Source organism: Podarcis pityusensis, assembly GCF_964106645.2.
Source record: "Podarcis pityusensis genome assembly, chromosome: 5".
In the NCBI taxonomy this organism is placed as follows: domain Eukaryota; kingdom Metazoa; phylum Chordata; class Lepidosauria; order Squamata; family Lacertidae; genus Podarcis; species Podarcis pityusensis.
In genome coordinates, this window is record NC_138032.1 from 74,836,388 (window position 1) to 74,848,608 (window position 12,221).

The 12,221-nt window shown below is 43.4% G+C and overlaps 1 protein-coding gene across 29 annotated transcripts in view; it reads left to right on the plus strand.

The window, feature by feature from the left end:
• Positions 1 to 12,221, plus strand: part of ANK3 (ankyrin 3) — a 393,167-nt gene that overhangs the window by 232,069 nt on the left and 148,877 nt on the right. The window contains exons 1-2 of one of the 29 annotated variants that reach the window (XM_081004814.1): positions 1,199 to 1,295; positions 6,102 to 6,553. The exons of 27 other annotated variants lie outside the window; for them this stretch is intronic. In XM_081004814.1, coding sequence (XP_080860940.1) covers positions 6,551 to 6,553 — 3 coding nt within the window. In that variant the 5' untranslated portion in view covers positions 1,199 to 1,295; positions 6,102 to 6,550. Of the gene's footprint in view, positions 1 to 1,118; positions 1,296 to 6,101; positions 6,554 to 12,221 lie in introns of those variants that run through there. One more of the 29 variants, XM_081004813.1, reaches the window with a different exon arrangement.

A 12,221-nucleotide genomic window follows, 5' to 3' on the forward strand; every position in this document is an offset into this window, starting at 1 on the left:
GGAGGCCCCATTAGCTAAAGTGGTGTCTCAGGTTAAGAACAGTTTCGGGCTAAGAACGGACCTCCGGAACGAATTAAGTTCTTAACCTGAGGTACCACTGTGTGTGTAACTATTGGTGCAGGGCTCCTGCAGGGCAAGCCAGAACACTGAAAGGAGGACCGTTGTCCATGATCGAAACCCAGTTTGCAACAATCAGGCTTAGCTGAAGTTCAGAGCTACAGTCGCAACGTCCCAAGTCTTTTCTAGCCAGTTGTGGCTGGTGCCAGCTGCGTTCTTGAATATATTGTTCATTGGGTCCCCGTTGCTTGGAATGCATTGTGGCGAAATCGTTGCATTCACTAGCGTATGTAGCTTTTAAAAAGAGTACACGGACCCATGCAGTTTAGGTCTGTTGATACTGGCTATTAGCCAGGAGAGCCAAGTGGCATCCCCATTCTTAAGAGGCAGTATGGTTCTTGGTGGTGGCTGCTGAGAATAAGCAGCATGAGGTGACCTTAACCTTTATGCCCTTCTAGTGAACTTGCAGAGGCACTTGGCAGACTTTTGTTGGAAACACAATGCTTGGCTGATCCAGCAAGGAGAGAAATAATTTCTTTAATCCATGCACTGTCAAGAAGGCAGAGGGAATTTGTTTTAAAGGCTGAAGCAAAGAACATATTTTGAACTTAAAAACATAGGACTAAAATACAGAGTGGTACTGTTTCAGCATTGCTTATTTTCGCTATATTTAAGTTTAGGCTGTTGGTTTTCAAGCATACTTCTTAAAAGTATACTTGAAAATATAAAAGTATACTTTTCTTAATACATTAACCCAGTATACTTCATTAAAGTATACTTTTCTTAAGGCATTAACCCAGGTTTCTCAGTAGCTGTGCAGAACACTGAGCCATGCACAAGAAATGTGAAAAAGGTTTGTGTGCATATTTTGACCCCAAAAGAAAAGCTTTTATGCCAGCTTTCATGGGACAGATCATGTTGCATACTCAGAAAGCCTCAGTTGCCGGCATATCTCTCTTTTAAAGCCTGTGTTGTAGATTGTTTGTGCAGCCAAACTACACTTGGTGGAATGTGTACAGATGAACTAGGTTGAAGCTGAAATTGTTCTGCCCTAAAGCAGAGGCTTTGGAAGTGTGCTGACCCACTGCACACTGTTCATGGGCATTAATGCAATTGTGGTGTTTTGTTAGAGGCTGAGCAGGAGCTAGATGGGCTGTCAGTGCGTGTAGAGATGGCTTGAACAGAGGACGCAAATATGCGATGTGAATTACACTATGGCTGGGAGCAATTCCGAAAGGGTATAGTAATTGCTTGCTTCTCTAATACTGATGTTGCTCATTAGACGGACTGTTTCTTGATTTGTTATAAAGCTAAAACTTTCAGAAGGCGTGGAACAGAAACAGCATCTAATCCACAGACTTTGCTGAACTGCTGTGTGGGTCATTCAGAGACAGCGTTGTTCAGAAGCGTTAACATGATGTAGGCTGGTCTTTGTGTATTTGTAAGGGGATTTGTTAGGAAATGGCTTACTATATGGGTAGGTTTGGGGCAGCTCACTTATAGGAGAGAGACTATTTCTTAAATAATTGAGTTTGGAATTCATTGTTTTTATTTAGGTGGTGGTGTTTTAAAATGCAAAGAACATGGTATACTGTATTGCTTGATCAATGGGGGGGGGGGATACTTTGACCCCAGTCAAAATTTACTGGAATGAAAAAGAAATTTCTCCCATCTAAAAATTGCAAAGCACTTTATACATTGGGAAAGTTTCACAACAATTAGAAATAAGTTTGCAGAGTTGGCATCATGACTTTTACCTTGATTGTGACATGTCCTGGGTTCAATTCTTAGGCATATTCATCCTCTGGAGAAGGTTTAGGCATCTTGAGAGTCAGTGTGGGAGTAGTAAGGTAAAGGTAAAGGGACCCCTGACCATTTGGTCCAGTCGTGACCGACTCTGGGGTTGCGGCGCTCATCTCGCTTTATTGGCCAAGGGAGCCGGCGTACAGCTTCCGGGTCATGTGGCCAGCATGACTAAGCCGCTTCTGGCGAACCAGAGCAGCGCACGGAAGCGCCATTTACCTTCCTGCCGGAGCTGTACCTATTTATCTACTTGCACTTTGACATGCTTTCGAACTGCTAGGTTGGCAGGAGCAGGGACTGAGCAATGGGAGCTCACCCCGTCGCGGGGATTTGAACCGCCGACCTTCTGATCGGCAAGTCCTAGGCTCTGTGGTTTAGCCCACAGCGCCACCCGCATCCCTGTGGGAGTAGTAGTTAGTTACATAGAACGTGGGACTCTGCCTTACACCGAGTCAGATTGTTGTTTAATCCAGCCTGGTAATATCTGCTCTGACTGGCATCAGGTCTCCAAGGTCTTAAGCAGGTCCCCTACACACCAGCCCTCCTGATACCTTTGAAGACACTAGGCGTTGATTGCATTAGGACTGTGCGCAGCCAAGTCTTGTTCTTTACCACTGAGCTGTGGAATTTTGGACTTGATAAGTGCATCGGATTTGAAGCAGGAAGATTTGCTTCAAACACCCGTGAAGCTGTCTTGGTGACCTTGGGGATGTCACCATCCTTCAGTTTGACTTTCCTTATGAAGATAGTTGTCAGGATAAACTGAAACAGCTCCCACATACATTCCCTTGGATCCTTTGGAGGAAAGATAGAATATAAGCGCAATTAAGGGTCCCTCCAGACTGTCAGCATTTTGTGGGAGGGGAAATGTTCCTCTTCCACCAGGCCTTTGGCTGACTGACGTACGATGCCCTTTGAATGTGTGTGTGGGGGGGGTGTTATTGGTTTGGTTTTGTTCTTCTTTTTATTATGTATTTGTGTTTCTTATATTGTGATTTTATGTTGTGAACTGTCCTGAGATCTACAGATGAAGGACGGTATATACATTTTTTATTATTATTATTAATAATAATAATAATAATTCAAGTGCATGCTGGAGCTTCAGGTTTGCTCAATTAAAGTGGATTGAAACTTAAACCTGAAATAAACTTAAACTTGAAAAGTGAGGGGTGAACAAATGATTAATCAGAAACATATAAACACCCTGCAAGCGAATCAGGATGAATGCTCATTCCATTATAACTGCCCCGCAAACAAATCAGAACAAATGTTCAGTAAAGGCAAGGCAGCGCCTAAACACTGTATGAGCTTTGTTTGCACAAATAAGATGATTGCTCAATAAATTGGTCATCTGGAGGAGCCCTAACTTGATTCTTCAAGTGTGGGTCCTTATACAGCCCAAACAGCATCACCCATGAACTAGAGGTAAAGTATCAGCAAACATGGTGGAATCCCAAGGTTTGCGGAAGTACAAAAAAATCAGGAGGGGTGAAATTAAGGGGGGGACCCCCGAAACATCCCAGTGAGAACTGAGCATGCTCAGTGCCTGCAGAATTCTGATTGTTGCATGGTGTGTGTTGAAGGATGGGTGGAAGAGGCAATGAAACAATATCCTAGGGGAGGGCAGAAACATTCCACATTGCAATTTTTCTTTCTTCTTTCTCTCTTTCTCTCTTTCTCTCTTTCTCGCTTTCTCGCTTTCTCTCTTTCTCTCTTTCTCGGCCAGTCCCATTTGTGTCACATTCCTCCTCTCACCCCAATATATTTTTTACCGAAAGAACACATCCTATCTCAGCTTTTGAACTGGTAAAGGACAAGGTACTGTGGAATAACAGAATAAGAATAAAGGAAGAATAATACCCCTCCCCACTCGAGTGTGTAATGTGGTCATGATCAGGCAGTGATCTCCATTGCAAGCAAAACCCTTTCTCTATCTGTGAAATGTTAGTGAGTGTGTCTTATGTCCTCACTTGATGGAATGAAGACAGGGACTGTGAACTTCAGTATTGCACCCTGGCATATGTTGGAACTGTCAGGAAAATGGATCAAAACTATGAGCATTGCTTAACATAGAAACAGACCAGTGCTTTTTAAGACTGGGCTGTAGTAGTAAATAATTATTTCCAGCGAAGAAACCTGTCTTCTAGAATTTGTTGAGTTCAGATCTGTTTGACTAGCAACAACTAAAAATGTTGAGGTTAATCCAAAAATGGATCCAGGGTCAAAGAGCATAAAATAGATAAGAAGTAGGAACTCTGATTGGAAATACGTTTTCAGGATGTTGCCTGAATGTTCGCTTGTTGCAGCTTTAAATATTCAATGCTTATCAGAGGGAGCAAGAGGTTTGATGTGGTTCAGAAGTTTGCTTGACTAGACTGTAGAACACTTCCTGCTCTCACCCCTCCATGCCCTGAGCAACCTGTGATTTAGTCAAGTAGGACATGAGATGGAGATGTTTAAATCTACACATTATTCAGAAATGTCCCTGTTGATCTATGCAGAACTGAACTGGCAATAACAGCAATGCAAACAGTGGCTTATAAAATGACGGTAAACGTTGGCTTGAAACCATTTCTGGTTTCTCTTAGGACAGCCTTTGAAGAAATGAGGAATCACTCTTGGAAGCAGTTTGTTTCATCCATAGTGCGGAGATTAGACTTTTATATGTAAAGAGTTTTGGGGCTGAGTTTGCTAAAAAGCCTTTAAAGCAGATTATCAGATATATTGATGGACAGAGCAACTTCAGATGGCCAGAGCAGATTAGTCCAGCAGGTTAGCCCAGCAGTGACTAACAGCTCATTAATGCCCAAGTGAACAGGTGGGTCATAGTCTGGCACTGGGATACCAATAACAGTGCCAGGGGAAGCTGTTTCAGAGTCACAGTGCCACCACAGAGAAGGCAATATCTCATACATTTACCACAGTGGTGGGATGAGACAGGCTTCCCTACCCACTGACCACCTGCAGATCTAACGGCATGGGTAAGCAGATACAGGGGAAGGCATTCCTTGAAAAAAACATTATTATTACTTCCGGGTTGGCGCCTCTGGCAATGGCGGATTTCCTCCGATCGGGAGGAATCCACTCCGTGAAAAACAGGGTCTGAACCGCCACGGCGAGGCAGAGACCCATTAAAAACCACAGGCGGGAGAAGCCTGTGGACGTGGGATTCGGCTGGCACCTTTGCGCCTCCCCTACTCGCGGGGAAACCCTGTTTTGGGGATCCGGAGCGACGGGGGTGAGTGGCGCGGTGCTTTGAATCGACTGCTTCTTTCACGGAGTGAAGCCGCATTGCTGTTGCCGGAGAGCGCTGACTTTTTCCTGTGGACAATTGGATTTTAAACAACTACTCGTGAGTAAAACGGAAAATTGGATTTTTAAATACTTCAATTTGGCACTGAAACGGGAAGGTTATAAACAGGAAGTCCGCCTCCCGTTTTTGTAAATAGACTGAAGCAAAGACGTTACAAGTAAAGCCTTTGAAAGCTTTTGGCAAAGGATCAAATTTCCACCGGTTTAAAGTTACAAAACCCCCTTAGGAAGCAGGAGAAGAGGGGGAAATTTTGGATCTAGTGAGCCTGCAGGAGAGAGTGAAAAAATCAAATTACCACTGCTCTGAACCTGGGAACGGGCTGCCAGATGACGTTTGGAGAGAGTGCTTTTGACAGAACGGATTTGACAGCTAGCTACAAGAGTAAGATACTGTTTCCATTGTCCCTTTCTGTGTTAAAAAAAAAGAGGAAAAGTAACTGAAATTTTATCTTTAATGTTTGAAATTGTGCTTGAAAGAACTGATACAAGTGGAGATTGTTTCCCTCTAGAGGGAGCTTTTGAAACTGTAACAGGACTGTAACTGGGGAATTTCCAGCTGCAGAAAAGGAGTTTGGGAACCAGAGAGTGACCTTGGACTATTTAAAAATGTTGATAGGAGAGGCCATTGTGACTGTTTTATGTAAGATAAGCTGTTCACTGGGACAGCTTCACAAGAAGATGGATGATATGACTCTCAAAGTTGATAATTTGGAACAGAAAGTGACCAACTTGAGTCAAAAAGCGAACGCTAACACAGAAATAATTCAGGACTTGGTACAGGAACCCATTTTGGCAGGACAAATGGTGGAGGAGAAGGAGGAGAAGGAGAATGCAGCTGTTGTTCAACATAAAATAATACAAGTGAGATCTGTGGATTTACAGAAGCAAATTGGAGATTATAAGTTGAGGCCTTCTATGATTGAATCCAGGAAAAGCCAGACTCCGAGGAATGGATCCCGGTTTGGATTAAAGAAGGAAAGTTGGAAAGAGCCCTCTATGCAGGGATTAACTGACTTTTGGGACATGGACTCGGGCCTGGAGGAGATAGAAGTTTTGGGGGCCTTTGGAATTGGAGGAATTTTGAAATATACCCGGAAATACTTTATGGACTGTAGTTTTAACTATGGAAACTCAGCTGATTTGTTCAGAAGGAAGAAAAGGATTGACAGGTTGGAATTTCCCCGAGATTGGCTCTTTAGCATTAAAGAAAATGAAGAAGACCTGCAGAAGGGACTTGGAAAAGAGTTAAGAGCCTCGGACATAAGATCACCAGGTTGATGGACTTTATGGAACTGATGGAAAGGACTGGCAGAATCCAAAACCTGGGAGAGGAGATGGTGGAAGAAGATTGGAAAATTTAAAGTTTTTATATACACTTATGGTAAAACTAATGAGTGATAGAAAAATGTGGAATGGTTTTTTATTTTTTATGGGCTTAACAGAAATGTTATAAGGAGTTAAGCACATATAAGTAATTTAGTTTTAATGGAAAATAAGGTTAAAATAATACATTATTTACAATATCACAGAAAATGGAGAAAGATGGAAAGGATTTGCTGAAACAATTAATAGAAGTGGAACACAAAAAGGGAGGTGTGAGGAGGTCAAGGAAACAAGGGAACGAAAGATAGAGTATGGAAAAGAGAGGATGTATGTTTTTAAATTGTTTTTGTTTTGGGGAGTGGGGTTTGTTTAGCTTAATGTGTCTAGTTTTGAGTTTAGGTTGTGTTTTGTATTGTTTATATATTGTATTGTATTCTGTTTTTTTTCTCTCTCTCTTTGTTTTTTCTTTTCTTTGTTTTTTTCTTCTGTTTTTTCTCTTTTGCTTTTTTCTCTCTTTTTGTAATCTTTAAAAGTAACAAATATTATTTTTTTTAAAAAAAGAAAAAACATTATTATTATTTGTTTAATACTGTCAAACATAAAGCACATTTGATTACCAGAACTTAAGTTCCTTATTGCTAATTCTTTCAACGTTTTAGGGAAAATGTCACCACCTTCTTTACTTTGAGTACATCTGAGGGCATTGTTCAGCCTTCCTAATTCCAATGAGTAACTCTTTTTACTGGTTATCTTATAGAGGGAACAATGGCATTGAAATGAGTTTTATCATTCTGACTTACAGCAATTTGCAGAGAACAGAGTGACATTCCATTTAAAAGTCTATTAATTGATTCAGCTGAAAATCATTGTGTCACATTTTGAAGTTGTGACTTTTGAATATGTCACTATGTCAGTTCCGGCCTGTGCACAATCATTAAAAGTTATGGCAAAAGTCTTCATTTGTTATTTTGATGATTGGTTTCTGTTGATATGACTCATTTATGAGCAAAACCTATAAGCGATAGTTTTGTTAGTTTGTTTTAAAGGTCTATAGAACCTAAAGAGGGAGAGTTTTTGCCTTTGGTTTGAGGATTTGTTCTAAAGATGCATTGTATTTTAGCACTAGCCTGGTAGCAAGTGAACAGGTTGGTGGGAGGAGGAATTGAGTGCAGTGGTGGAGGAAGAGGAGTGCGGGGGGAGCGCATCATCCCTGGCAGCGCAATCTCAGTGGGGTGCTATTGCGGCTGCTCCCCTGCCCGCGCTGGGTGCCATACCCCTGCAGGCAGCGTGCCACACCCCCAGGGTGGCCGCCACATCCCTGGGGGTGGTGCGCCATGCCCCCGGGACACGCTCCAGCCCTGCCCCCGCCTGCTCTCCGCCCCCCCCCCGGTGCCAGAGCATGAAGCTCTGCCACTGATTGAGAGCTTTTTGTGTCCTCTTGCACCATCATGGAAGTTCAGTAGGCTGTGGCAGAAGAGGCAGAACTCTCCACCCCTTCTCTGGCAGCCCCCAGCAGTCTAGTAAATATTGCACAGGGTGGCCACCTTTTCCTCTTACAAAGCTGTTCTTAAAGCATAAAAAGGTAAAGGTAAAGGGACCCCTGACCATTAGGTCCAGTCGTGGCCGACTCTGGGGTTGTGGCGCTCATCTCGCTTTATTGGCTGAGGGAGTCGGTGTACAGCTTCCGGGTCATGACTAAGCCGCTTCTGGCGAACCAGAGCAGCGCACGGAAATGCCGTTTAAATTCCCGCCGGAGCGGTACCTATTTATCTACTTGCACTTTGACGTGCTTTCGAACTGCTAGGTTGGCAGGAGCAGAGACCGAGCAACGGGAGCACACCCCTTTGAGGGGATTCGAACCGCCGACCTTCTGATCGGCAAGTCCTAGGCTCTGTGATTTAACCCACAGCACCACCCGTGTCCCTTCTTAAAGCATATTAACTTCAAAAATGGATATGAATCAAAACTATATTTGATTTGGTGATTACCCGACAGTTTAGCCCCTTCCCACTGTTAATCTGACTCAGCCTAAGAAGAAACACATATTGACTTGTGGTTTCGCAAAGCGACAAGACCAAATAAAAGGTCAACCTCCTTTTATCATTCCATATTTGTTTCCCAGCTGAAGATGGGCAAGGGTGGGGAGGCAATAGTTGATCATATTTCAGTTCTTCAAATATTACTGTATTTTTCGCCCTATAGGACTCACTTTTTCCCCTCCAGAAATGAAGGGGAAATCTGTGTGCGTCCTATGGGGTGAATGCAGGCTTTCACTGAAGCGTGGAGTGCGAGAGGGGTCAGTGCGCACCGACCCCTCTCACTCTCCACACTTCAGGAAGCTATCAGCAATCCTGGGGAGCACGCAGGAGTTCCTGCAGGGCTCCCTAGGCTGCGGATAGCAGCCTGCTGCCCGGAGCGCACTGAAGCAGAGCGCCCCGCGCTTCGGGCAGACATCCGCAGCCTGCTGCACGGAGCATGGGGCGTGCTGAAGCAGAGAGCCCCGCGCTTCGGGCAGACATCCGCAGCCTAGGGAGCCCTGCGGGAGTTCCCGCAAGGCTCCCTAGGCTGCGGATAGCAGCCTGCTTGCCCGGAGCGCGGGGCGCACTGAAGCAGAGTGCCCTGCGCATCGGGCAGATATCTGCAGCCTGCTTGCCCGGAGCGCGAGGCGCGCTGAAGCAGAGCGCCCCGCGCTTCGGGCAGATATCCGCAGCCTGCTTGCCCGGAGCGCGAGGCGCGCTGAAGCAGAGCGCCCCGTGCTTCGGGCATATATCCGCTGCTGTGGGGGGAAATAAATTTTTCCCCCTTTATTTCCCCCCCAAAAAACTAGGTGCATCCTATGGGCCGGTGCGTCCTATAGGGCGAAAAATACGGTAGATTGTACTGCTACCTACACACAGCTGCCAACTTGGATATGTTGTGTTAATTTATCTTCTCTGCAAAAAATAAAAAAAAATAAAAAAGTGGAGGAAGGTGTGCTCAGCATCATCTCAACTAAAACTCTAATAGTTAGAGAAACAAAAGCAGTGCACACAGTACCCAAAACGAGATGGTTCTTTGATTCAAAGATTGCTGGTGCGACATGGAAAGCAATGGCATGTACCTGCTAGGTGTGGTTTCTGAGTTAAAATGTTGTTGATGTGGCATGAGACCTGAGAAGCAGCACCAAGGCAGTGTATGGAATAGATTTTAAGTAATTTTGGCACAATTTTTTGAAATTTTATTTGGAAAGAAAAGGATTAAAGTCACATCTATTTTATATGAATGTGTCCCTGCGCAACAAGGTTGGTTTTCAGTTTGTTTGTTTTTTTAAAGGGGAAACAAAAATCTGTTCAAACAGCACAGGGTATATACAAACTGGCAAGAAATTTAAGGACCTCCCAAAAGTAGCAGAAAACAATGCTTTGGTGTTTTTTTTCTTTGTGTCATCAGAAAACAGTATTTTAATGTCATTTTATAGTTAACTGTTCCGTGCAAAAACAATTATCAGGGCCTCTGCTGTAGAAATGAAATCATATAGCAATGGCCAGGTTGAATAACAGACTATGTAGGTAAAATGTTGGTAATAAAATCCTCTGCCTCTGATTTTGGTTTTTGCTTTTGTACCTCCCAGTGAGTGAGTCAGCAGATGGTGAGAATGGTTTTGAATTTGTTTTATTAAGCTGGTTTTATTAGCCTCTGTGTTATGGCTGGTTTTATGACTTTTTATATTTTTTAGCACGGTATGATGGCTTTTGTAATTAGCTTGCTATTGTTGTTTCTGCATTTTAATATTGTATGCAAGCTACCTTAGGAGGACAGTTGCAGCTTATAAATCTTTTAAATAAAATAATAAATACAATATAACAGTTTAAACAAATTCAGGAAAATAAGGATTCCACTTACTGCCTCCCAAGTATAGGACTGCAATGACCCAACTACCTCAAAATGTTAATCTATAACACACACACACACACAGAGAGAGAGAGAGAGAGAGAGAGAGAGAGAGAGAGAGAGAGAGAGACATGCAAACACCTACTCTCAGTTTTAGGTTGCCAACATTTTGATGTTATTGATGCTATTTTTCTTTTTTAGTTCATTTCAGGATAGAAAGGCAATAATCTGGGTTACAAAATTTGTCCAGAAAAAGCAGCATGGTGCCTTCCAGATGTTTGGAACTGCAATTCCCACCAGCCCCTGTGTGCCCACTGAGTGGGTTTCATGGGAACTGTTGTCCAAAACATCTGGAGGAGTTTCAAGGCTTTGCCCCCAGAAGAAGGTAAATTAATTCTGGGCAACTGCTCTGCCTGCCTCCACCCCAATTTCCATGCCTCTAGCAGGGATCAAATATTATGTTTAATTCTGTTCTACACATTCCCCCAGCGTCTTGATAGGTTTCTACTTTTCTTGTTTTCAAGTTGTCGCCTTGGGTTTTGTTCCCAGAAGGAGCTAAAGGGGTGTGGATTGTTTTGCTTCTGTCCAGTAGTACATCCCATTCAAGTCTGTTCTAGAACACTCCATTATATACCAGATGGGGTGGGAGGCCAGCCCAGCCAGTTCTCTTCAGCATTTGGAAAGCCAAATCCATTTGCTACCAAGAAAGTTTGTCAAGACGTAAAATCTTTGATCAACTGGTAGATGGGAATCCTGTGTTGAGCTTGATTGCCCCTTGTCAAAATAGCTCACTAAAGAAGATAATTTACATTTTTATTTTCGCTGAGTGACAAATTTGGCAAGATCTGAGACCAAAAAAAAAAGAGCCTAAATTTGGGGGCATAAATTTGCTGAAGTAGACAGAAGCAATGTGCTCTTCCAAGCAGGGCCGACCCGAGACATTTTGGCACCTGAGGCAAACCACAAAGTGGTGCCTCCGCCCTGCTAGGGAGGAAGGGGTGAGTGAATATCTGCATCAGGAACAAGGGAGGGATGTAAAGATCTACGTTGGGAACAAAGCTGAAAAGAGACTAGCAGTACCTACTATCTGCTACCCCTGTGGATCCCACTACCCAAGGGAACAAAGCTGAAAAGAGACTAGCAGTACCTACTATCTGCTACCCCTGTGGATCCCACTACCCAAGGTGGTCATAGAATCAAAGAAGTGTAGAGTTGGAATGGACCACAAGGGTCATCCAGTCCAACCCCCTGCAATGCAACGTGGGGCTCAAACCCGCGACCTGAACTGCACCACTTCAATCTGTGGGAGAAGGATCACATTTTTGAATGCTTCTCTACATTAAAACTCTCAACTAAACAGAAAATGAGCACCACAAAGAAAGTGTTAGTCCATGCGCTTGTTTATAGAGAGCTGTTTTGTTTGTCTTTCGTTTGTTTTCAAGTGGTATCAGACTCTACAAGTGGAGAAAGTGGTACAGTCCCTTCTACCAGCTCATTCTGCTGTGTGTTTAGCAGACCCTTTCTGCTTTTGGCTCTGCTAGATTTGGGTTAGTTTCTTCTCTGTTGAGAATGTACATAATCTACAGCTTTTGTCTACAAAGATTTCTTCCATGCTGTACATAGCAAGACCAGGAGAGACTTCAAACAGAAGTTCATCACTTCAAAATAGGGTTGCTACCTCCATTCCATGAAAAACGTTAGTATCCTTCTGTTGGGAGACAAGCCAGAATGTGTTCTGTTCAAGAACAATGAGAACCCACTAGAGGTTTCTCTGCACAACAAATGTTTACGGTGGAGTAGGGAAGCTAAACAACAATCTAATGTTCTTTTAATAAACCCATGCTATGACAGTAATG